General features: G+C 48.6%; 1 protein-coding gene across 1 annotated transcript in view; it reads right to left on the bottom strand.

Annotated features, from left to right (window-relative positions):
* Positions 1-17,105, bottom strand: part of KDM4B (lysine demethylase 4B) — a 200,668-nt gene extending 183,563 nt beyond the window's left edge. The window contains exon 1 of the mRNA XM_056867633.1: positions 16,965-17,105. Within this exon, the coding sequence (XP_056723611.1) occupies positions 16,965-17,105 (141 nt within the window). The remainder of the gene's footprint in view (positions 1-16,964) is intronic.
* Positions 17,106-27,335: the final 10,230 nt, after the last annotated feature.

Genomic DNA, 27,335 nt, shown 5'->3' on the forward strand with positions numbered 1-27,335 from the left:
GTTTCAATAAGAATTTTGTCTAATTTTTCCCCAAATAATTTATCCCCTTGTATGGGGTAAGCCATAAGGGTAGTTTTGGCCCTGAAGTCTGTGGCCAGGCTCTAAGCCACAGGCCTCTTCTTAAGGCTGTGACGGAGGCCATGGATCGAGCTGTGAACGAGATTGAATCTAGTGAAGCGTCGGCCATTAGACTGACCGCGCTTAAAACTCTCTCCAATCCTCCAATAACCCGGTGGTTATCCTCAGGTACTAACTGAATGAGTATTTTGGTCCACAAGTATGAGGCCCTAGCAAAGATGGACATGGTTGCATTGGCCTGAATTGCAAGTGCCGAGGTCTCATGCGCCTTTCTAGCCAGAGAGTCTGATTTTCTGTCTAGCTGGTCACGTAGGGTGCCTACACCATCCTCTGGAACCAAACCAGGATTTTGTAGATCTGCCACTGGGGCATCTACAAGGGGCACTTTAAGCATGGTCATGGCATGCGGTGCCAAGGTGTACAATTTTTTAATAGTAGGAGGCACTTGTTTGCTGGATGAAGGATTCTCCCACTCATCACTCACTGCTCTTACAAAGAGTTCAGGAAAGGGAACCAAGTTGTTGGATGCTTTCTTTCTAGGAAAACACTCCTTGACCCCTTGTTTTAACTTGGGTTTAGGTTCCTCTGAGGAATCACTCTTCATTTAAATCTAAGGCTAGAATAGCTTTAGCTAACAATCCCTGATAATCTTCCCCATTAAACAATCAAGTAGGCTGATCATCCGACTGGGAAGACTCGTCCCGAGTCAAATTCTCCTTCCTCCCTCTCTTGATCTGAATCTAGGGAAATGGAGGAATCCAATTGACTAGTCTGAGTATTCAATCCCTTTGATTTCAGTGCAGTTTTAGTTGGCCACTGAGATGAGGTAGACGCCTGGGGCTGAACAGGCACTGGAGCCATGGCCTGATTTAGGGCAGACTCCCCATCTCTGGTACTCTGGGAATGAGAAAGTGAAGTAGAGGGAGACCCTATGGGCCCCGTCCCTGTGGGCCCCGTCCATGGAAAGGGGGGGGGGAATTCTAAGTTGGTAAGCTTGAAAAGCTTGCCACTGCCTTTGCAGCGCATAGTTCACCAAATCGTCTGCCTCCTGCTGGGAGAAAACGTGCTGTCCCGCCATTTCAGAAGGGGAAGTACGTTATGAACTCCGGGTCGGGAGACATTGGGTGCTGCAGCCGAGAGGGCATTGGTAGTTGCGCTCACGGAGATTGCAGAGTAGGCGGGAGACTTCTTCCCGGCTCTCGCTTTGTGACCGGTCGATTTAGAGCAGCGCCTCTTTTTTCCCGCTCCGTTCTTTGTAGTCGCAGCTTTTCGCGCCTTTTTTGGCGTTGGGAGCGGTGTCTCTCTCTCCGCGCTCTCCAGCGCGAAATCCACAGTGCTCTCCCCTAAGGGCTCGCTATTGCGGCCGTTGGGGCAATCGGGGTCGTGGCGGGCCACATGAACTAAACCTAGTCGGTAATCCTCTATCGACAATAAATCGTCTTCCCGGGTCGTAACGGCCTCCGCCATCTTGGATCCTTTGGGTCTAACTAAGTCCCTCACAAAGAAAGAAAACTTTTCACACAAAAGGAAGGGTTGGTGAGGGTAGACTGAGAACAATGAAGAAGAGGAATACAGAATACGAAATAGAAGATAGAACAAACGAGAATAAGAATATCAAATTCTTTCTACGCTAACTGAAGCACGGAGCTGTGCCAAGATCCTGCTTTCCCCTCAAGAAGGCATGAGGAAACTGGGCTTCTGCACGCTATTTTCCCTCCAGGAAGACAGGAAGTTAGATTTTAGTCTTGCCTTCCCCGGATGGAACAAGGAAAATAACCCGCTGCTCAAGACGCCTGAAGCCTCAGTGGAGAACAGTACTTTGCAGCTAGCCAGAGCTGCATCTTGCTACGGAGTAAGGTTTGGACAGTTCAGGTTTGGATGACTCTGCAGTTCACATATCTGCGTGTGTAAAGTACCATCGACTAGTAGCCATGAATAGCCCTCTCCTCCATGAACATGTCCACTCCCCTCTTCAAGCCTTCCAAGTTGGCAGCCATCACCACATCCTGGGGCAGGGAGTTCCACAATTTAACTATGCATTGTGTGAAGTAATATCTCCTTTTATCTGTTTTGAATCTCTCACCCTCCAGCTTCAGCAGATGACCCCGCGTTCTAGTATTATGAGAGGGAGAAAAGCTTCTCCCTGTCCACTCTCTCCATCCCATGTCTCCCTTTAACCGCCTTCTTTCCAAGCTAAACAGCCCTAAGCGTTTCAACTGCACCTCATAGGGCAGTTGCTCTAGTCCCATGATCATTTTGGTTTCTTTTCTGCACCTTCTCAAGCTCTGCAATACCCCCACATAAAAAGTGTTCGACTGGTCCAAAATGGCTGTCTCTTCTGCCCTAAAAGAGTGTCTAAGACACAAGAATTGAAAGGGGGGTTAAGAACAGGGAACTGAGGAGAAAGGGAAGAGGCTTTATAGTAATCGACAAATTAGAACCGGCTGACAGCTAGTTAGAATAATCTACCTCTGAGGAATCGGACACAGTGAAATTCATTAGCACACTTGACTGGACAAGCAAACGTGGCCGGGAAAGCTTCCATCAATACCAAACTCCCCTGTGCAACTGCAATAAAAGCAGTAATTGACCTGGTTTAATAAGGACCTCTCATGGCTTAATGACTTGACTTCCACCCCTCGCCGGAGCTGTGCTGTGCCGTTTCCTTCGGCTAAATGTCACATCCCTGTGTCAGGTGGTGGCAAATAACCAATAACTTCCTGCGAATTAGCAAGGTACAGTGGGGGTGTCTTTCTGATTAATGCGCCCCAGTTGCCTTGCATGCTGGAAAGAAGCCAAGAGGAAAATAGCCGTCTCTCACCGCTACCCTTCCAGAGACAAAGCACAGATCACAGACGTGGGCCTGGGGCTCCGCAAATAACCTCGCCGTGGCAACTGCTCCACCACTGCATTTGGTACAGCTCTTCCACCAATCTCAATCTTTATTAAAAACAGACATAGGCCAGCACAGCTCTTCACAATTTACCACTGAAACCCTTAGTATGACACTCTACTCACAGGTTTATACATATAACAAAAAAAAGTTATTTGCACAATTTGCAAACTATATATACTACCCTTTAAAATTATTGGCATACCGATATTCTCAGCAGCGTCTGATGGATTCTACAGGCAGCTGCACAAAACTTTGCCGTTCCTACTGTAACCTGTGGATTTTCATCTATAAGCAACATTTTAGTATACTCCCGACCTGAATGGCTGGGATGCTGACTAAGCCAGGGGGAGATAAACTTAGAACGAACCTCTTGATATAGTGAACAGCACAGTAGGACGTCCTCCGTTGTTTCAATTTCCTTTAAAGCACAGGGACATACCCTATCCTCCAAGGGAACCTTTCTATATCTCCCATTCAAAACCGCCGAGGGAAGAGCATGGCATCTAGCAAGGGTGAATGCTTTCCTGTATCTGAAGATCCAGCTCTTTTACCACAGAACACCAAATGGAATACAGGAGTGATTCCCATGACATCTAGATATCGACCAGGCCCAGAGACACTTAGCTTCAGCTGAATCATATCCCTCCCGTGACGCCATTAACACCACGCTCAAGCAGGCACTGGGAGCCGAGCTCCTCGCACAGCTTCTTGATACCCCATACTTTTCAAATCTGAGTGAATTCTCTAACCCAGGGGTGTCACACATAAGGCCCGCGGGCTGGATCTGGCCCCTTGGGAGCTCTTATCCAGCCCGCAAGCCAGCTGAGGCAGCCCCCCCCCCACATACACACACTCTTGATCTGGGGTGGCGAGGCAAGGCTCGGCCCACACCTAGTGACATTTATGTCGTATCTGGTGCTCATAAAACTTAAGTTTGACACTGATTGGACAGGGAGAAGCTTTTCCTCCCTCTCTCATAATACTGGAATGCAGGGTCATCTGCTGAAGCTGGAGGGTGAGAGATTCAAACCGAAGAAAAGGAAGTATTTCTTCACACAACGCGTAGTTCAGTTGTGGAACTCCCTGCCCCAGGATGTGGCGATGGCTGCCAACTTGGAAGACTTTAAGAGGGGAGTGGACATGTTCATGGAGGATGGGGCAACCAATGACTACTAGTCCAAATGGATACTAGTCATGATGCATACCTATTCTCTCCAGGATCAGAGGAGTATGCCCATTATATTAGGTGCTGTGGAACACAGGCAGGATTATGCTGCTGCATTCGTCTTGTTTGTGGGCTTCCCAGAGGCACCTGGTTGGCCACTTTGTGAACAGACTGCTGGACTTGATGGGACCTGGTCTGATCCAGCATGGCCTTTCTTATGTTCTTATGTCTGGCACAACTTGTCTCAGACCAATGGCCATGCAGGAGGAATCAAACTACAGGTTGAGTATCTCATTTCCTGACAGCTTGGGACCAGAAGTGGTCCGGATTTTGGTTCTGAAGTTCGACTGTGGTGGAGAGGGACACTAAATTGAAGACTGGGCGTGCTCAGTTTAGCATCCCTCCCCACCACAGTCGAACTTCAGCTGCAGCAGGGAAGCTAAACTGAAAGCTTAGCATCCCTCCCTGCTGCCAAAGTTCGATCTGACTCACAGCCATGCCACCCAGCCTCTCCAGACTTCGGAAAGGTTGGGCGGTGTCGCTGCGAATCAGATCCGCACGGCCCAGCCTCTCGGAAGTCAGGAGACACCAGGCCATGTGGATCTGCCTGCATGTCGGCTCGAAGGCTCCAGTTTTTAGGTCAGTCCGGATATGGGACGTCGGAATGTGGGATACTCAACATAAGAACGTAAGAAAGGCCCTGCTGGATCAGACCAAGGCCCATCAAGTCCAGCAGTCTGTTCACACAGTGGCCAACCAGGTGCCTCTACGAAGCCACTAACAAGACAAGTGCAGCAGCACCATCCTGTGTTCCACCGCACCCAAAATAATAGGCATGCTCCTCTGATACTAGAGAGAATAGGTATGCAGCATGACTAGTATCCATTCTAACTAACAGCCATGAATACCCCTCTCCTCCATGAATATGTCCACTCCCCTCTTAAAGCCCTCCAAGCTGGCAGCCATCACCACATCCTGGGGCAGGGAGTTCCACAATTTAACTATGCGTTGTGTGAAATATAGCCTTGGATACTCACCGTGAGGGCTTATTCTCCTCTGAGGTGAAGGGCATCCTGAGCTGTGGGTTGTTTTCCTCTCCATCCGGGTAGGCAGGACTGAAAAAACTTTTTGACTTCCTGTATCCCTTAGTGGGAAAACAGCCTGAGGAAGCCAGCCTGAGGAAGCCAGTTACCGTCTATACTAGCTACGTTAACAGTAACAAGAACTAACTCGCAAACGAACCTTGATATAACTTATAAATGTATTCAAATCAACAAAGGAGGAAATGGATATCCTAAGGTTTATGGGTAATCAAACTGTAGACACTTAACTGAGAGTTGGTATGTGGAACTACCTGCATTTTGTTTAAATAGGAAAGTGACGTCTAATCTGAGGTGTCTATTTGATTCATTATAAGGGAGGGGCAGGATGCCCTTCGCCTCAGAGGAGAATAAGCCCTCACGGTGAGTATCCAAGGCTATATTCTCCACTGAGGCAAGGGCATCCTGAGCTGTGGGACTTAGAAGAGCTCCCAATAGGGCGGGACATGCCTCCTGATCCAATTCCCATTCTCTCTCGTCTACGCACTGGCGACTTAACCAGTCGGCCCGAAGGTTGAGGGCTCCCCTGATGTGTTCCGCTAGGATTGAAGGGACATTGGCTTGGGCCCAAGTGAAAATCGCCACCGCTTCCCTGTGTAGGGAGGAGGACTTGGAGCCGCCCTCTTTGTTGATATGGGCTTTTGTTGTAATGTTGTCGGTTCTTATAAGAACATGGTGGTCCCTGACTATGTCTGTAAATTTCCAAAGGGCCAATTTTACTGCTCTGAGCTCCAGTAGATTGATGTGGAGCAGTGTCTCCTGTTGTGACCAGCGCCCTTGGGCTATCTGGTCTCCCCAGCCCGAGAAGCTGGCGTCTGTGAATATTTGGATAGGATCTTCGTGAATGTATTGTGTGGACTTGCGGAGGTTCGAAGGGTTGGACCACTAGTGAAGACTGACCTTGGGGGAAAAGAAATTCTTTTGATCTTTTTCTTTGTGATGTCTAGCTGGTGAGGACGTAGAAGCCACTGTAATGGGCGGGAGTGGAACCGTGCCCATGGCACTATTGCAATGCAAGACACCATGTGACCCAACAGGGCAGCTAGGGATATGAGCATAGCAGTCTTGTCATGCGGGGGGGGCGTCACCCGCGGTTGCCCAAGTCGCTGCCTGGGAGAGAGAGGGGGCTGAGACGATTTCTTCCGCCTCAGACCAGTCAGAAGGAGAGTCAGAGCTGGTCTCTCCTCCTGATTCAGCCAGTGTGCCTACGAGCGCCCAGCTCTAGCTAACACTGGCCTCTGTATCCTCCCCAGCGGTTCTCTCTCCTCCCCCTTTATCCTCCCAGCCAGCGAGCTGATGCCCGGGCCCTGCCCCCCCGGAAGCCGCCTAAATAGCCGGTTGCCTAGGCCGGCGTCCTCCTCCCCTCCCTGTCCTGCTGGGCGTGGGGCGCGGTCCTGCCGCCTGCGTGCCCGCCCGGGAATCAGCTGCTGGGCGGGCTGGCCCTCCCCCGCCCGATCCTGTGCTGTGGCGGGAAGGCTCCGTGCCACCCCGTGGCCATTGGGGCCAAGTCTGCTGCCTGTTGGCGGCGCTGAGGGGCAGCCGTCACCCCTCTTTCGTCGCCGTCACCACCGGGCCCCTAGAGGAGAAGAGGGAGAAGCCCGTGGTAAGGCGACCGGCTGGGGGGAAGAGGGGGGGCCGGCCGCGAGGTCCGGGGTGCGAGTTGGGAGCCCCGCCCTTGGAGAGCCGGCTGCAAGGTCCGGGGCACGGGGTGGGAGCCCCGCCCCTGGAGAGCCGGCTGCGAGGTCCGGGGCGCGGGGTGGGAGCCCCGCCCCTGGAGAGCCGGCTGCGAGGTCCGGGGCGCGGGGTGGGAGCCCCGCCCCGGGAGAGCCGGCTGCGAGGTCTGGGGCACGGGGTGGGAGCCCCGTCCCCGGACAAGTCTTTGACTTGGCCATATTGTAAGCCAAGGACGTCAGTTTGTTTATCCTTTCCTAAGGAAGAGATAAGGAATTTTTTTTTAATTGATTTTGGCTCCCAGATGCGTCATCGATTGTGATGGACGCAATGAGCTCTTGCGGAAATTTATAAGATACCAATGATCCTGGAGGATCTGGATTACCCTTTCTGTGTGTGTGCGAGATAGGTCCAGTGTTGGAGCACAGATCACGATGTCGTCCAGGTACGGGTGTACCTGGATTCCCTCCTGTCTTAGGGTTGCAATGATGGTTACCAATGTCTTTGTGAAGACCCTCGGAGCAGTGGTCAGACCGAATGGTAGGGCCCTGAATTGGTAGTGTTTGTTTCCATAGGCGAATCTGAGGAAGGGTCTGTGTAAAGGGTGGATTGGAATGTGGAGGTAAGCCTCCGTGAGGTCCACCACCGTCATGAAGGTGCCAGGGAGTAGAGATTCCACAATTGATTTTACCGTTTCCATATGGAAATGTCTGTGAGCCATTCTCTTGTTGATATATTTTAAATCGAGGATGGCCCTCCAGGCCCCGTTTTTCTTCGGGACTGTGAAGAAAATAGAATATACTCCCTGGCCCTTCTGATGGCTGGGCACAGGCTCTATAGCTTTGATGTGGGTCAGATGCTGAATGGCTGTTAGTGTCCTTGAGTGTTTCCCTCTCTGGAAGGAAACTGGGGAACGTACAAAACTGTCCCTTGGCTGGGAAGAGAACTCCAGGAGGTAACCATTGGCTATAATTTGTGAGACCCATTTGTCCGGCTTGGACATAGCCCATCTTGTTGCAAACTCCTGTAGTCTCCCCCCCACCTGAATGTGACTGGCGTCACTGACGGGTATTTTTTGTGAATCGTTCTCCTTTTTCCAATCTGGGCTGGAATCCCTGTGGTCTGGAGAACCTGCCTCCCCTGCAAAAAGATCTGGTATTGCCCCAGGATCCCCTGTTCGACCCCCAAGAACCTCTCCTATACTCGGTTCTGAATCTAGGTGAGAACTTGGAGGAACGGAACGAAGGATATGAGGAGGGGTGATGATCCTTTTTGATTTGAATAGGGAGAACTTGTTTTTTGTCTTTTGTTTCTACGAGTATACTGTTGAGTTTCTCGCCAAATAGGCATCCCTCCTTAATAGGGTATGCCATGAGGGTAGTTTTAGCCTTAAAGTCGGCCGGCCAGGCCCTAAACCAAAGGCCCCTTCTAATTGAAGTAACTGATGCCATTGATCTTGCCACTGAAGACAAGGTATCAAGAGAAACATCAACCATTAAGGTTATGGCATTGTGAACCCTTTCAAGGCCCCCTATGACCCTGAGATTATCTTCTGGAACGAGTTGAATAATATTTTTTATCCACAAGTAGGAGGCCCTGGCGAAAATGGAAGTAGTGGCGCTGGCCTGGATAGCCATAGCCAATGCCTCATGAGCCTTTCTCGCTAAGTAGTCCAACTTTCTGTCAAGTTGGTCTCTCAATTATCCCACTCCGTCTTCTGGGACCAAACTGGGCGACTGTAGGTCCAGTACTGAGGCGTCTACCAGGGAAATTTTGAGCATTGCCATGGCGTGTGGTGCCAGATTGTATAGTTTCCTGATGTTAGAGGGCAGTTGCCTATTAGGTACTGGGCGTTCCCATGCATCTCTAACTGCATTAATAAAGAACTCTGGAAATGGGACAGAATTAGTGGTTGGCTTTTGTCTAGGAAAGCATTCCTTGACACCTTTTTTCCATTTGGACTTGGGTTCATCAGGCTGATCTGTATCCTCATTAAGATCAAGGGCAAGAATAGACATGGACAAAAGGGACTGATAATCCTCCCCCGAGAACAGTCTGTTATGTTGGTCTGTCTCCTGAGGGGGATCGTCATCCGAATCAAATTCACCCTCCTCTTTTTCTTCCTCCTCATAGTCTACAGACGAGTTAGGGGATTTAGAATTTTCTACTTGAGATTCCCTATTCTCAGAAATCTTAGCCTTCATGGCTGCTTTAGTGGGCCATGCAGTATTTCTCATGTTGGTGGGCGTATTGGGATTATAAACTGCATCAGCAGAAGCATTGGTTTGATTAGAATGAGTTAAAGGGTTGGGGTTAATCCCTTAGGGGCCCAATCCCATGGGGGAAGGAAGGCGAGCCTGAAAGGATTGAAAGGCCTGCCACTGATGTTGTAGGGCATAGTTAATCAATTTGTCCGCATTTTGCCATGAAATAAAATGGCTGCCCTCCACCGCCTGTGTGTGTGGGGGGGGGGTTGCCAACTCCCGTCGGGAATGACCCCATTGCCGCCTGATTACCAGTTCCCGTCGAGGAGGATGCAGACGCTGCCGCGACTTCTGGCGATTCCTGCGCTCTGTGGACTAGCGCTGAAGTTTTTCGGGAAGAGTCGGGTGATTTACGCCCGGCTTTCAGCCCGGCACAGAACTTGCCGCCGCGCCTCCTCTTTCTAGCGCCCAGCTGCGGCGGCGTGGTTTTTCGCACCTTTTTGACCTTGGTCTGAGCCACGGATGTTTTGGCTGAGGGTCTCTCCCGGTTCGGATGAACTCCCTAATGGTCCCCAAGTGGCCGTTGGGAGAACCGGAGCCCATGGGAATGGCTTGGACCAATCCCCTTTGATAATCCTTCTCTGACAGAAGGTTGTCTTCTCTCACTAAAATGGCGTCGGCCATTTTGAAAATCTACCCTAGGTCCCGTCGCAGGGAAGGAAGGACGAGGGATGAAGACATTATGACCAAAGGGAAGGGAAGACACACGAAGGGTGGAAGACAACTGAGACTATAGCCTTGGATACTCACCGTGAGGGCTTATTCTCCTCTGAGGCGAAGGGCATCCTGAGCTGCGGGTTGTTTTCCCTCTCCATCCGGGTAGGCAGGACTAAAAGATTCTGACTTCCTGTGATACTTGGCGGGAAAACAGCCTGAGGAAGCCAGTTACCGTCTAGACTAGCTACATTAACAGCAGTAGGAAGAACTCGCTATATAAACTAACTGTAAATTGCAATTGCATATAACCCAACATGAACAGATAGACAGATAGAGCCATTCCTGTGCTAAGCAGGAGACAAGTACTGAACAGTTAAAATTTTTATTGTAAGACAAGTTATAAGGGAGGGGCAGGATGCCCTTCGCCTCAGAGGAGAATAAGCCCTCACGGTGAGTATCCAAGGCTATATTCTCCCCTGAGGCAAGGGCATCCTGAGCTGCGGGACTTATAAGAGCTCCCCAAAAAAGGGTGGGATAAGCTACACTTACTCGACTACATTCTGCAGGACCCTGCGGCCGAAGGCCGCCTGCGCTGAGGACCATGTGTGAATTTTATAATGCTTGATAAATGTTGAAACAGAGGACCAGGTTGCGGCCCGGCAAATTTCTTCCAGCGGGGCCTGTTTGTCAAAGGCGGCAGTAGTTGCCATACTCCTAAGGGAATGAGCTGTGATGCCCTCGGGCACTGGCTTGCCAACTACCTTGTAAGCTTCAGCTATGCATGCCTTGATTGTGTTACTGATGGCAGCGGCTGACATCTTTTTTCCTTTACTGGGGTTAGATATTCCTATAAATAGGAAGTCTGACTTTCTAAATTCTGCAGTACGCTTAATGAATGTGCGGATGGCTCTCCTGAGGTCTAAGGTATGCCATAATGCTTCGGTTGTGCCTGATGGATTGGGGCAGAACGATGGGAGGTTTATTTCCTGAGATCTATGGAAATGGGAGTTTATTTTAGGCCGGAAGGTGGGGTCAGGAGTTAGGACAACCTTGTCTTTATGGAAGACACACAGGCCTTTTCTGATGGAAAGGGCTCTGAGTTCCGATACCCTCCTAGCTGAGGTAATAGCTGTAAGGAAGAGGACCTTCATGCGAAGGTACCTCATCGGAACCGTTTTGAGAGGTTCGAATGGTGGACCCATGAGAATCTTAAGAACCAGATTAAGATTCCATGTAGGGAACCTGTGAGAGGCAGGAGGTTGAATTTGGGATACCCCTTTTAGAAAGGCAGAGATGTGTCTATGCTGTGTCGTGGGATGTCCGTCCGTGAAAGGAACAACAGTAGAAATGGCGGCCAATTGTCTTCTTAAAGTGGAAGCCTTCAGGTTCTGTCTAACCCCTTCCTGTAAAAATTCCAGGATGCCAGGAATGTCAGGGTGAAGTGGGTCCATTTGCTTTCTCCTGGCCCAGCGAACGAAAGCCTTCCACGACGCGTTGTAAATGCGCCTAGTGGAGGGCTTTCTGGCCTCCAAAATTGTGTCAACCACTTCGACGGAATAGCCTAGCTCTAGCAGTGACCGCCTTTCAAGTGCTAGGCGGTCAAACAGAACCAATGAGGGTCTGGGTGAAGGATAGGTCCCTGTCTGAGAGTGTTGGATTCCGTTGGAATTTGCCATGGAACTTGGCAGGACATGCGCTTCAGAGTTACAAACCATGGCCTCCGAGGCCAGTAAGGGGCTATTAATATCACATTGGCTTTGTATTGATGGATCTTGCGGAGGACTTTTGGTAGAATGGGTATTGGGGGGAAAGCATACAGCAGTCCCCTGGGCCACGGGCTGAGAAGGGCGTCTGTGCCTTCTGCCTTTGGGTGAAAATACCTGGAGTAGAATCTGAGTACCTTGCGGTTTGATTCGGAGGCAAACAGATCTACTAAGGGGGTGCCAAATATTTCTGTGATCTGAAGAAATGTTCCTGGATCTAACTCCCATTCTCCTTCGTCTAAATTTTGCCGGCTTAACCAGTCGGCCTGGCAATTGAGGTCTCCCTTGATATGTTCCGCTCTGATCGAGGGAAGATTGGCTTGAGCCCAAGTGAGAATTGCTACTGCTTCTCTGTGAAGGGAAGAGGACCTGGACCCCCCCTGTTTGTTGATGTGCGCTTTTGTAGCGACATTGTCCGTTCTGATAAGTACATGATGGTTCCTGATTATGTCTGCGAACTTCGAGAGAGCTAATTTGACAGCTCTCAGCTCCAACAGGTTGATATGGAGCAGTGATTCCTGGTGGGTCCAGCGACCCTGGGCTACCTGATCTCCCAATATGGCCCCCCATCCGAAAAGGCTGGCGTCTGTGAAGACTTGAACAGGGTCTTCGTGAATGTACTGTGTGGCTTTGTGCAGGTTCGACGGAACAGTCCACCACAGAAGACTGTGTCTGACGCTGTGTGGGATTGTCACTGACTTGACCTTTTTTCTTGCTATATCTAATTGGTGGGGACGTAGAAGCCACTGAAGGGGGCGTGAGTGAAAGCGTGCCCATGGGACAATGGCTATGCACGACACCATCAGGCCCAGTAGAGCCGCAAGGGACATTAGCATAGCGGACTTTGATTTGGTCAGTTTGGTAGCAAAGGTTTTCAGTTTGCTTATTCTCTCCTGGGATAGAGATAAAGAGTTGGTCTTTGAGTTGATTCTGGTTCCCAGGTGTGTCATAACTTGGGAAGGTTGTAAGGAACTCTTGCCGAAATTTATGAGATATCCATGTTCCTGGAGGACCTGGATAACGTGATCTGTATGGGTGCGGGAGAGATTTGGTGTTGGAGCACAGATCAGAATATCGTCCAGGTACGGTGTACCTGGACTCCTTCCTGTCTGAGTGTAGCAATGACTGTTACCAGTACCTTCGTGAAGACCCTCGGGGCGGATGTCAACCCGAAGGGGAGGGCTCTGAATTGGTAATGGTTGGGTCCATAGGCGAACCTGAGGAATGGTCTGTGTAGTGGATGTATAGGAATATGGAGGTAGGCCTCCGTCAGATCCACAGCCATCATAAAGGTGCCAGGGAGTAGAGATTCCACTATTGACTTGACTGTTTCCATGCGGAAGTGTCTTCGAGCCATCCTCTTGTTGATGTACTTCAAGTCGAGGATGGCCCTCCAGTCGCCGTTTTTCTTTGGCACCGTAAAAAATATGGAATATACTCCCTGGCCCTTCTGAGAGCTGGGGACTGGCTCTATGGCTTTGATGAATAGCAGGTGTTGAATTGCTGTTATTGTCCTTGAATGTTTCTCTGTTTTGAGTGATATAGGGGAATTTAGGAAGAGATCCCGGGGTCGGGAGGTGAATTCCAGTAGGTATCCATTTGATAGGATCTGAGAGACCCATTTGTCCGGGTTGGACAAGGCCCATCTTGCTGTGAACATTTGTAACCTCCCCCCCACGTAGGTGTGATCGGCGTCACTGAGGGGGGTGTTTGGGTAATCGGTCGCCCTTATCTGACCTGGCCTGGAAGTTTTGGGGCCTAGAGAATCTCCCCCCTCTGCGAAAGGATCTGGTATTGTTCCATGATCCCCGGTTTGACACCCAAGAGCCTCTCCTGAAGTCTGTTCTGAATCTGGGAGTGAATTTGGGGGAACGAAAGGAATGATACAAAGGAGAACGTTGGTCTTTTTTGATCTGCATGGGAAGGACCTGTTTTTTATCCTTTGTTTCAACAAGGATGCTGTCCAGCTTTTCTCCGAAAAGCCTCCCCTCTTTGACTGGGTAGGCCATCAGTGTAGCTTTGGCCTTAAAATCAGCTGGCCAGGACCTGAGCCATAGACCCCTTCTAATGGAGGTGACTGATGCCATTGACCTCGCTACTGAGGACATGGTATCTAGTGAGGCATCCGCCATCACGGTCAACGCAGTTTGTACTCTGTCAAGACCACCAAGAACTCTGAGGCTATCATCTGGTACAAGTTGTATAATTTTCTTGACCCATAAATAAGCGGCCCTAGCAAAGATGGAAGTGGTAGCGCTGGTCTGAATGGCCATGGCTGAGGCCTCGTGCGCCTTCCTCGCCAGGTAGTCTGACTTTCTGTCTAACTGGTCCCTCAGGGAGCCCACCCCATCTTCTGGGATCAAACCTGGTGATTGGAGGTCCAACACAGGGGCGTCTACTAAGGGAACCTTAAGCATTTCCATGGCATGTGGAGCCAGATTGTATAATTTTTTAATACTAGTGGGGAGTTGTTTATTGGGAGTTGGGTGCTCCCATTCGTCTCTGACCGCGTTAATGAAAAATTCTGGGAAGGGTACTGAATTGGTTGTTGTCTTAGGTCTTGGAAAGCATTCCTTGACCCCTTTTTTTAACTTAGACTTTGGCTCTTCAGATTGATCTGATTCCTCATTGAGATCAAGGGCGAGGATAGCCTTTGCCAAAAGGGCCTGATAATCCTCCCCAGAAAAAAGTCTGTTATGCTGTTCTACTTGTTGAGGTGGGTCTTCGTCGGAATCGAATTCCCCCTCCTCTAACTCCTCCTCCTCCTCATAATCTACAGAAGAAATGGGAGACTTAGAGAGATCCATTTGATTCTCCCTGGTTTCACATGGCTTAGCCTTCATTGCTGCTTTTGTAGGCCATGACCCACTCCTGCCAGCAGAGGGAGCATCGACCTTTGATTTTGCCTCATTTACAGCAGAAGTGCAGTTGGAAAAGGAAGGATTAGGCGGGAGATTGGGAGGGGGAAGGGAGGGGTCCAATCCCATAGGGGGAGGGAGGCGAGTTTGAAAGGATTGAAAGGCCATCCACTGACGCTGGAGGGCATAATTAATAAGGTCATCAGCATTTTGCCATGAAATGAATTGTGCGCCTGCCACCTCCTGGGAGGGGGGGGGCTGCCAACTCCCGGCGGGAACGTTCCCGTTTGCGCAGGGTTACCAGAGGATGCAGCTGCCATCGGATCCGAACGTCCCTGATGCTTGTTGAGCGGTTTAGCCGGTTTTGGGGAAGAGGCGGGTGACTTGCGCCCGGCTTTCGCCCCTGCTCCAACTTTAATGCCGCGCCTTTTTCTCCGGGCGCCCGGTAGCTGCGGCGCTATTTTGCACGCCTTTTTAGGCTTTTCTAAAGGCGCCTCCGGATCAGGCGTCTGGGTCTCTCCCGGTTCCTCTTTGCTCCCTAATGGTCCGCCTGGGCGGCCGTTGGGAGAACCGGAGCCCTTGGGGTTGCTCTGCACCAACCCCCTTTGATAGTCCTTCTCAGAGAGAAGGTCGTCTTCCCTAACTAAAATGGCGTCGGCCATCTTGGCTAAGGAAATAAGGAGGGAAGAAAAAACGGAGGGGGGGGGTAGAAGACAGACCAACACTCAAAAAACAAGGATCAAGGCGAAGATTAAGGACTCACGGAACAGTGAGAGGTAAGCTGTAACACGAAAGGGAAAGAAACTACTCCTAGCTAAAGAAATGAAGCCTAAAGGCACAGAGCTATGCGGAGTTGCCTGCTCCACCCGGATAGGCAGGACGGAAACTGGCTTCCTCAGGCTGTTTTCCCGCCAAGTATCACAGGAAGTCAGAATCTTTTAGTCCTGCCTACCCGGATGGAGAGGGAAAACAACCCGCAGCTCAGGATGCCCTTGCCTCAGGGGAGAAGGAAGGACGAGGGATGAAGACATTATGACCAAAGGGAAGGGAAGACACACGAAGGGTGGAAGACAACTGAGACAAGTAAATCTAGTTCTAAAACGATCCTACTAGAGTCTTGGCACGGAGCTGTGCCAAGTTGCCTGCTCTACCCGGATAAGCAGGACGGAAACTGGCTTCCTCAGGCTGTTTTCCCGCTAAGGGATACAGGAAGTCAAAAAGTTTTTTCAGTTCTGCCTACCCAGATGGAGAGGAAAACAACCCACAGCTCAGGATGCCCTTGCCTCAGTGGAGAAAAATACTTCCTTTTCTCAGTTTTGAATCTCTCACCCTCCAGCTTTAGCAGATGACCCCGTGTTCTAGTATTATGGGAGAGGGAGAAAAACTTCTCCCTGTCCACTCTCTCCAAACCATGCATAATTTTATAGACCTCTATCATGTCTCTCCTCTTTCCAAACTAAACATCCCTAGGCGTCTTAACAGCTCTCCATAGGACAGTGGCTCTAGTCCCCTAATCATTTTGGTTGCTCTTTTCTGCACCTTCTCAAGCTTTGTAATATCCTTTTTTAGGTGTGGTGACCAGAACTGTACACAGTATTCCAAGTGTGGTCTCACCATAGATTTGTACAAGGGCAATATGATATCAGCAGTTTTATTCTCTATTCCTTGTCTAATTACGGCCAGCATGGAATTTGCCTTTTTTACAGCAGCAGCACACTGGGTTGACATCTTCATTGAGCTATCCATTACCACCCCAAGATCCCTTTCTTGGTCTGTTGCTGCCAGCACAGATCCCATCAGTGTATATGTGAAGTTGAGATTTTTTGTCCCAATATGCATCACTTTACATGTCTTCTAAGAACTCAGAAAAGATCTTGCTTTTGGTATTACAAATCATCATCATCAAGCCTAGATTAGCTTTGCCAAATTCTGAGTCCAGAGCATTTCAAGACATGAGCATGAAAAAACTGAGACATACACTCTCTAATGATGCAGACTCTTCTGTATGCTAACTTAAAGGATCTATTTTCAAACTGTAAAGACTCAAAGCTGTCAAAAGCCACAAAACAAACCACAGATTAAAAATGCTAATTATCAATGCAACATTTGCTTCACTCACTATGAAGAACTCCGCATCTGTTTTGATAAATGGGACGGAGCGCCAGAGCTGGCGATTAGGAACTAATGATTGACTGTCAATCTCATCCTCTGCTTGCAGCCTCAACTCTCAACCCCAGATTAAAATTGGCCCCAGATTATTCAACCTATGACTACCCATGCCCATGTACTAGACCAGTGGTACCCAAAGTGGCAGTACCACCCCCTGGGGGGGTGGGATTACCTAGGGGGCCACTAAGAGACAAGGGGGCAGCAGGGGGGCGCTAGTGATGGGCCCCTTCAACTGTGTTGTTGGATAGGGTAGGGGGCGCTGGGGTTGAGTGTGAGGAGCCAAGGGGGCGGTGGTCTGAAAAGTTTGGGAACCACTGGACTACACTGACCAGCCAAAACTCACCTTTGCGAGCCCTGCCCTGTGGGCACCCTGGGATTCAATGTAAGCAACGTATTTCCCGAATTCCCGGAACTCCTCCAGCGTTGGACGAAAAGTCATGATTTTACAGCCGGGGTTCTGTGGGCAGGGGTTTTCAGACCCCATCATGTTGATGAGTTTTTAGGATCCACACTGTGAAAAACAACAAAAGGAAGAAGGTCAAAGTTTGAGGAAGACTGCACATATGTCTATTAATTTTTTTTCATCTTCAAAACACGAGGGGAACTTAAAAATAAACACAAGCAATAAGACCGTGACAGCAACATGTTACCACCATTGTACCGGCGCTGCTACTCTGTGCTTCCTCCACAGAACGGAACTGAGTGAAAGCAAACAACCCCTCTACAAGGGGCAAAATATGTAGCAATTTCACAAGGGTTCATACCACCACCCCCGAGAAGCCACCAATCAGAAGAGTTGGTTTTTATCTGACGACTTTCTCTACCACTTAAGGAAGAATCAAACCGGCTTACAATCATCTTCCCTTCCTCTCCCCACAGCAGACACCTTGTGAGGTAGGCAGGGCTGAGAGAGCTCTAAGAGAGCTGTGACTAGCCCAAGGTCACCCAGCTGGCTTCATGTGGAGGAGTGGGGAAACCAACCCCGTTCACCAGATTAGAGTCCGCTGCTCATGTGGAAGAGTGGGGAATCGAACCCGGTTCTTCAGATTAACAGCTCCAAACCACTGTTCTTAACCACTACACCACGCTGGTTACACCACAGCTCTTAACCACTACATCACGAAACAATTTGCCTCTCCCACCCCCGTGATGGGCAGACGGAGCCAAACCGCTCACACGGGTGCAACCGCTCGCCCACGCTGGAAAAGCCGCTGCTGACCCTCATGCAGAACAAACCAAGGGACGGAATGCAGCCCCCTCCAATGGGAGGAGCGCTATGAACCTACTCCGGGGGCTCTGCAGATGTGGGGCTGAGCCCCCTCCTCCAACCGAGTTCCCTTTTGACAGGCCTGCACACAGGGAAGGAAGCACGGGCATCCATCCACACACGGCATTCGCACACTTCTGCAGCTCACTCCGCAGAGGAAACAAGACAACTCAAGAACTCTCCCACACAAACGTTTGGGTCACCAGAGGGGGGGGGGTGACTCGGGAGCAACAACCTTTTGCCAGGCAAGAGCTGAGAAGGCAGAGAATATAAATATTGCAACAAATAAATTTGCAAGACCTGAGCAAGGCTGTCAAAGATAGAACATTTTGGAGGACACTGATTCATAGGGTCGCCATGAGTCGGAAGCGACTTGACAACACTTAACACACACACACAACAAATAAATAAATATTGCAGGCACTGGGGCAGCAACACGGGAATACCCAACTGTGCATTAACAAAAGGCATTTCTGGAAACTCTCCAAAGGTGCACACATTTGTCAATCTGGAGCCATGGGTTCAGATCCCCCTATCGGGAACGCAGGCAAGAAGAAGAGTTGGTTTTCATACCCTGCTTTCTGTACCTTAAGGAGGCCCAAAGCGGCTTACAATTGCCTTCCCCTCCCCACAACAGGCACCTTGTGAGGTAGGTGGGGCTGAGAGAGTTCAGAGAGAATTATGACTGGCCCAAGGTCACCCAGCTGGCTTCATGTGTAGGAGTGGGGAATTGAACCCAGTTCTCCAGATTAGAGTCCGCCGCTGTTAACCACTACACCACGCTGGCTCTTCCCAGGCAAGGCTGCGATCATGTCTCATCAACTATAGTCTCATCAACTATAGTTGGGAATAGGCTGCTCATGCTGGGTGCCTGCCCCACACACACATCAGTGGGGTCAGCCCGATGGACCTTGTCCCTGCTCTGCTCAAAAGCACAGGCGATGTCTCAATGACTGGCTATGATAAAACATCTGTTCTAACAGCTGGAGGACAACCCCAATGCCTAGGCAATCTGAAAGGCCCATTTAACTCCTGGATCATCAAAGCTTGAGCTTGCACTGTATACAAAAGAAATCTGGTCTGGAATTTTTAAACACCTCCCCATTTGAAGACCTTTTACATGTCGTTCAGATTTCCAACAGGACTCTCCTTCACCTCGGCGTGTTGGCCTGAAGGTTTTATAAATTAACTTCGCTCTTGAACAGCTGTGCAGAAGGAGCTGCCATAATTAATATTTGCAGAACTCCAGCTAAGAAAAGCAGGTTTTACAGGGCGTGATACACTCTAAGCATCGAGAGAGGGCAGCAAAGGGCTGCACCACTGAGCATAGCCCAATAAGAGCCCAACCCAGCCGCAATGATAGCTCTTTGCATAAGCTAAAAGGAGTAACATCCGGGGATTTGGTAAAGGCCCTTCCCCCACACCACCCATGTTTTGCAAAGAGGAAACATGCATGATATACTCTTATCGAGTACAGAAGGATTTCACTTTTTTTAAAGAGAGTCAGTGTGATATAGCGCTTAATGTGTTGCGCTAGGACCTGGGAGGCCCAGGTTCAAATCTTCATTTTGCCGTGGAAGTTTGCTTGGTGACCTTGAACCAACTACAGTTCACAAAACCCAAGAAAAGACTGGGTAGGTAGGTAGGTTGGTGAAAGCCCTCCTTTTTGACCCAACTACAGTTCACCAAACCCAAGAAAAGACTGGATAGGTAGGTTGGTGAAAGCCCTCCTTCTTGACCCAACTACAGTTCACCAAACCCAAGAAAAGACTGGGTAGATAGGCTGGTGAAAGCCCTCCTTGAACCAACTACAGTTCACCAAACCAAAGCAGGAAACAACTATCTCTCAAAGAGGTCCTGCCTCACACAGAAGGAGACGCTCTTTATGGGCTCCCCGGCCAATATTACCTGTGAGGTCTGTTCTGTTCATTAACCTGATTAAGCTCATTACAACAGCTAACTATAGAAGCCACTGCTGGGAAGGGGAGGGAGAAAGCCAGCGCTCACACTTCTCTCTACCTCTAATTATTATTATTATTTAAACACAGCAAAAGAACACCTGCTTGTGGTCAGCGGAGGAGACCATGCGCCACTCTGGGTTAGCAGGAACACACTGCCTAAAAAACCGATGGCGCAAGAGTGTATAAGTAAAACTGTTCAAGTAGAACTGCTTCACCAACTGTGGCTGCATTACGCAGCACCTCACCGCAAAGCCTGAAACCAGTGCCCTGATAAAGCATACTGATACATGCACAAAATTTAATTTAAGCACTGTCCCCCAACTTACAACAGGGGAAAAAAACTACTTCCAAGACAGCTGGCAACAGCCAACCCAGAGAGACGATAAAAAATAACGAGGAGTAGTTGGTTTTTATATGCCAACATTCTCTACCACTTAAGAATCAAACCAGCTTACAGTCGCCTTCCCCTCCCAACAACAGACACCCTGTGAGTGAGGTCGTGCTGAGAGAGCTCTAAGAGAGCTGTGACTAGCCCAGGGTCACCCAGCTGGCTTCATGTGTAGGAGTGGGGAAACCAACCTGGCTCACCAGATTAGCATCCGCTCATGTGGAGGAGTAGGGAATCAAACCCGGTTCTCCAGATCAGAATCCACCGCCCCAAACCACTGCTCTTAACCACTACACCACACTGGCTCTCAAAACGAAATAAAAAAGCAGCAGATTCAAGTATATCAGAAGCAGTCATTCAAATGATTTGTTAAAAGCCCTGACCAGGCAAACCGCTTTTCCCAAATTGTGCTCCACAGAGCACCTGGTGCTCTGAAAAACATCTCCTAGTGCTCCGTGAAGAGACTGGAAAGAAAAATACTACTGTCATTCAGTTTAGTATATAGGTGCTAGGTGAAAATTAGTGCTCCATGACGAATTTCTCTCCTGAAAAGTGCTCCATGACTCAAAAAGTTTGTGAACCGCTGCTTTAGATTAATGGCAAGAAAAGGAAATGAAGACACAACAGAAGGCATGAAGCACGGGCAGAACTAACATGCATCAATACACTACTTTCTACATGCGAGGGGGAAAAAACTACCTAAAATGTGTACAGAGAGAACAAGTTCATCATGTGAGGCAGGAAGGCTGAGATTTCTTGCAAGGTTACACTGCAGACAAAAGCAGAAAGCAATAGGCTGTTGAATGCATGCCTGTTCCTTTATGGAACTCAGGAACATTTTCCCATGAACACATGAAGCTGCCTTCTACTGAATCAGACCCTTGGTCCATCAAGTCAGTATTGTCTACCCTGGAGGCAGCGGCTCTCCAGGGTCTCAGGCAGAGGTCTTTCACATCACCTACTTGCCTAGTCCCTTTAACTGGAGATTCTGGGGATTGAACCTGGGACCTTCTGCATGCCAAGCAGATGCTCTACCACTGAGCCACGGCCCCTCTCCATGGCTCTTCAGGGTCTCAGGCAGGGGTCTTTCCCATCACCTACTTGCCTAGTCCCTTTAACTGGAGATGCCGGGGATTGAATCTGGGACCTTCAGCATGCCAAGCAGATGCTCTACAAACTGAGCCACAGCCCCTCCCCTATGAGAATTCCCATGAAATGATTCTCTTAAGAAATTCAAAAGCAAACACACTCAACCCCAATTAATGCTAGAAATACCACTTTAAATTTTGGGTGTTATTCCCCAAATCACAAACACACCCTTTCTACACACTAGGAGATCAGAAGCTGTTCTCAGGTTAGTGCAATGTCTTCCACATATATACACACACACCCCTCTAAAGCCACATCCCTGGGTCACCCTTACCTAGGACACCACAGCAGATTCAGTAGCCAATAGGGTTGCCAACCTCCAGGTGATAATCAAAACAAAGACTAGTGCCCCAACCGAAGCTATTGGAAAATCACAGGAACTTATGGCAAAAATACACAAGCACAAAGTATGCTGTTACAACTGGTGAATATAATGTGAGCACAAGAACATAAACCACAATACATTCAATGCAATGTGTTGAAGGACATACAGAAAATTGAACGGAATAAGAGATCCATGACACCGAATAATTTATCTCCAAGAGAACATGCTATTATTACAGACCTTTCAACTGACCCTAATTTGGTGATCAAGGAGGCTGATAAAGGAGGTGCAATTGTCTTAATGGACTGGCAGGCTTGTATCAGTGAGAATTTAAGACAACTTAATGATGTAAATATATACAAAAAAATTAATACAGATTCTACTAATCACATCCAATTAAAAATTAGAACAGTAGTCCAAGAAGGACTCTCCCTGGACTACATATCAAAACAAGAAGCGGATTTTCTCATCAACCCATTTCCGAAAACACCGTGTTCTACTCTCTACCTAAAATACACAAGGGTGTGACCCCTCCCCCTGGTCGCCCTATAACTGCTGGTAATAATTCACCTACTGACCATATCTCACAATTTTTAGAACATCATCTTCATGATTTCTCTACACAAACACCCTCTTACATTCAAGATACAAAAGATTTCATCAAGAAAACAGAGGGACTCATAATCCCGGAACAAGCTATGTTAGTATCCCTTGACGTCGCGGACTTTACACGAATGTGCCTTAGATGGGATTAGAATGATCATAAAACAATTACTTTTGAGCCATCCCACTCAATCCCCCCCTTCGCATTTTTTGTTAGATTTATTAGAATTGGTACTGGATAATAATGTTTTCAGATTTATGGATCAACATTATTTACAGCAACACGGGGTGGCCATGGGCTGAGCATGCGCCCCTTCTTTAGCCAATATTTTTATGTCCCACTTTGAAAATAAGTTCATCTTTAACAATAATCCTTTCTCCACTAATATTATCTTGTGGAAACGTTTCATAGATTATATTTTTCTTATTTTTCACCCTGCTACACAATTCGAGGCTTTTTTGACATGGCTTAATTCTTGCCATAGGAATATAGCTTTTACTAGCACTTCTGACTTTCATGTAATTAACTTTTTGGATGTTTCTGTTTACCGTACACAAGATCACCAACTAGCGGTAAAGCCATACAGGAAAAGTACCGACAAGGGAGCTTTATTACATTTTCAGTCCCACCATCCCAAACTTTTAATCAGAAACTTACCTTATGGCCAATTTATTCGACTGAAAAGAAATGCTACAACTCCTGATGATTACAAACAAGAGGCTGATTTATTAAGCCGCACTCTTACAACACACGGCTTTCCTATTAATGTGATTTCACAAGCCAGAATAAGAGCAGACAGTATACAGAGAAATTGTTTATTTCGGGATACCAACAAAGATAACTTTAGAAGGGGCATAACAGCAGCATTACAATATTCACCACTGACAGGACACATACAAAAAGCAATTAAAAAACATTGGCATTTAGTCAGTGGAATTCCGGGTTGCAAGCAACCACCGTTTTTTGAGCTAAAACGTACTTGGTCCTTTAAGGACCGCTTGATTCATTCTGACTTAGCAAATCCCATTCGGACCTCACAACCAGCCGGACACTTCCGGTGTGGCGAATGCGTTTCTTGCGCACAGGCGCTACCCATAAAAGAATTTGTGGATACACGCACGGGTTTTAAATTTACTTTTTAAAAAATTTCTAACTGTAACAGCAAAAACGTGATTTATATTATCCAGTGCCCGTGTGGATTGTTGTACATGGGGAAAACTAAACGGCCAATTAAACTTAGAATCAGCGAACATCGATCACGTGTGCGGAACAGAGATTTAGAAGCGCCGCTCACGGCTCATTATCTTCAGGCAAAACATGCAGACCACGAAATGCAGTTTTTCGTGATCTGGCAGTACCAGGGTAAACCATATCACCATCAAGATATTGATCGGATTTTATTCCAGCAAGAATGTAGATTCATTTTTCTTTTTGATACTTTGGCGCCAAACGGCTTGAATACAAGTTTTGAATTGTCCAGTTTTTTGTAAATGTTTCCTTGTAGATTCCATTTTGCACATTTTGTGTATAAATAATGGGTATTGTAGTTTGGTATATAGTCCTCTTACTATACACTCCTTTTGTAGATATCAAGCTGTAAGGAATTAGGCGCGCTCTCTTTAAATTTGGAGCAGGCGATACAGTTTTTAGATGATGCAGATTCGCCATCCATCATTACAGAGAGGCTATGTGCCTGGATTCGGATATGTAACTATTTTCAATTGTATCTAATTTATAATGTTTGTAATAATCTTGAAATTCTCCTCTTGTAATTATGAGCACTTACACATTTTTACAGAACATATGTTCTGAAGGATTTGTCTTTCGTGGGATTGCCAATGGCGAAAAAGCGATTGCAAAATAGGATACTTACCGGAGACCTATTTTGGCTTTCACCACTCACCTTTGAGTCACTTGGACTTTCGATGCGATTCCAGATGGATTTCATATATGTATAACCATATCATTGCATTGAATGTATTGTGGTTTATGTGCTTGTGCTCACATTATATTCACCAGTTGTAACAGCATACTTTGTGCTTGTGTATTTTTGCCATAAGTGCCTGTGATTTTCCAATAACCTCCAGGTGGTGGCAGGCAATCTCCTGCTATTACAACTGATCTTCAGTCGATAGAGATCAGTCCACCTGGAGAAAATGGCCGCTTTGGCAATTGGACTCTATGGCATTGAAGTCCCTCCCCTCCCCAAACCCCGTCCTCCTCAGACTCCGCCCCAAAAAAACCTCCTGCCGGTGGCAAAGAGGGACATGGCAACCCTGGTAGCCAAGCACAACATCAATCTGTTCAAAAGTTAGCTTCTCTACATGTGGCAACGGAGTGGGGCGGAGCACTTGATCGTGAAAGCTACTCCCGACCTCACCACCTATGGGAGAGGGAGAATAAGCAACGCCAGAGGTTTTCTGAGTCAGACACAGCATCCATCAAGTATGCACCGGACATTTTTCATCTGCTTCCCCCATTCCTCTACTAAATAAGTTTTAACACAAGAATAAAAGAGAGTACTGCTTTGCCGCTTCTTATAAAGGGAAAAGATATTTCTCTTTTTCTGTAAATCGCGTTTGGCAAGAAACTCAGACACAGAGTTTAAGGGGGAAAAGACTAGAATTTGTAGCCACACCAGAAAAAATCCCGAAGGCAATTTCCAGTGTTGCTGTTCTAAATTCCACATAAGGAAGTGGCCAAAGATAGCAGATGTTCTGAGCTTTAGAAAAGCAAGTCACAAGCATGAGAAGTCTTTGCTGAACTACTTCAAAAGCCCATCTTCAGGCATCTAATGGCCACTTTCCTCCTGCTTTGAAAACTGCCCTGCCAGAAGCAGCCCCAAGGAATAAAATAATTTCCTGGAACACCCACGTTGTACCCTGAAACTTAGGTTTTGGTTGGTTTCCAGAAAACAAATGTAAATTTCTAGTTCCATGAATCAGACCGTTTCATTTCACCTTGGTCCATCAAAGTCAGTATTGTCTACTCAGACCGGCAGCAGCTCTCCAGAGTCTCAGGCAGAGGTCTATTGCATCACCTACTTGCCTGGTCCCTTGAACTGGAGATGCCGGGGATCGAACCTGGGACCTTATGCGTGCCAAGCAGAGGCTCTACCACTGACCACAGCCCCTCCCCCTCCTAGCCAAGCTACCTACCTGGAGTCTTGTATATCCTTGAGAACTGCTAGGGGGGTAGTGGTACCTTCAGCACAACTTCCCTTTCAACAAAGAGCCATGACCTTACGGGCCTCCTAGTTTAATCAGCATAGAGAGCAAACTTTGCCATATTAGGCTGCAGGAGCAACGTGTCACTAACAATTAACAACATTAACTTTCATGCCTCATTAGCTAAACAGAGAATGAGTTACACCTTCGTAAAAGAGCCACACAAGGAGACACTCAAATTATACAGCAGTGTTTTGTAACCAGTGAATAGGCGACACCAGCAGGAGAGATCGAGTGTTGTATATTATAGACCAGTTTCCCAAACATTTTGAGTCATGGAGCACTTTTCAGGAGAGAGCTTTGTCACAAAGCACTAATTTTCACCTAGCACCTATATACTAAACCGAATGATAGTAGTATTTTTCTTTCCAATCTCTTCACAGAGCACTAGGAGATGTTTTGCTGTGGATCAGTGGCTCAGTTGCAAAGCATCTGCTTGGCATGCAGAAGGTCCCAGGTTCAATCCCCAGTTAAAGGGACTGGGCAAGTAAGTGATGTGAAAGACCTCTGCCTGAGACCCTGGAGAGCCGCTGCCAGTCTGAGTAGACCATAATGACTTTGATGGACCAGCGGTCTGGTTCAGTAGAAGGCACCTTGGTGTTTCCAAAATATAACATAGCAACCCTTTTGGGGAGAGGCTATGGCTCAGTGCCAGAGCATCTGCCTGGCCTGCAGAAGGTCCCAGGTTCAATCCCCGGCATCTCCAGTTAAAGGGACTAGGCAAGCAGGTGATGTAAAAGACCCCTGCCTGAGACCCTGGAGAGCCGCTGCCAGTCTGAGAAGACAATACAGACTTTGATGGACCAAGGGTCTGATTCAGTATAACACATGTGTTCACCAAGTGCTCTACGGAGCACATTTTGGGAATATCTGAGTTATCCACACAGTCCAACGCCATGCTTTCTGAACGGTGGGTTGTAAACATGGAAGAGCAACTGCGAGGGAGAATGGAGCATTGTTTACTCACCGTGAATGCTCCTTCTCTCCTGAGGCAAAGGCGTCTTGATTTGCGGGTTACCGTATATACTTGCGTATAAGCCGGGTTTTTCAGCCCAAAAAAAGGGCTGAAAAAGCCGACCTCGGCTTATACGCGGGTCAATACGGTAGAGGAGGGAGGGGGAGGGGGAGGGAGGGGGCAACTTACCGCCACCGCCACCGCCGCTGCCATCGCCGCCGGGTGCGCCCGGCTCCCTCCGCCCCGGACAGGCCTGGGGGAGCCTCCTGCGGCCGCTGGAAGGCCGCGCGGCCGCCGCCGCCGGGCACACCCGGCTCCCCCCGCCCAGGACCGGCCTGGGGGAGCCTCCTGCGGCTGCTGGAAGGCCGCCCAGCTCCCCCCACCCAGGACCACCCTGGGGGAGCCTCCTGCGGCCGCTGGAGGGCCGCGCGGCAGCAGCGCCGGGCACGCCCAGCTCCCTCCGCCCAGGACCGCCCTGGGGGACCCTCCTGCGGGGGGCCCGCCACCGCCAGGCCTGGAGTGAAGGTAAGCCTGCTGGGGGGGAGGGGTTATAAGCCAACCCTCGGCTTATACGTGGGTGCCTAATTTTTCCCCATTTTTGGGGAGAAATTAGGCACCTCGGCTTATACGCGGGTCGGCTTATACATGGGTATATATGGTATTTCCTTCCATCATCTGGGTAGGCAGGACTAAAATCTTTGACTTCCTGTCTTCCCTTGGCGGGAAATAGCCTGCAAAATCTCATTTACAGTCTTGCTTAGCTACTAAAACAGGAATGAAGCTCCTTCGATGAATAACACATATAACAAACACATTGACAACCCCAACACGGTAACAG

The sequence above is a fragment of the Euleptes europaea genome, chromosome 2 (genome assembly GCF_029931775.1).
Source record: "Euleptes europaea isolate rEulEur1 chromosome 2, rEulEur1.hap1, whole genome shotgun sequence".
Classification (NCBI taxonomy): domain Eukaryota; kingdom Metazoa; phylum Chordata; class Lepidosauria; order Squamata; family Sphaerodactylidae; genus Euleptes; species Euleptes europaea.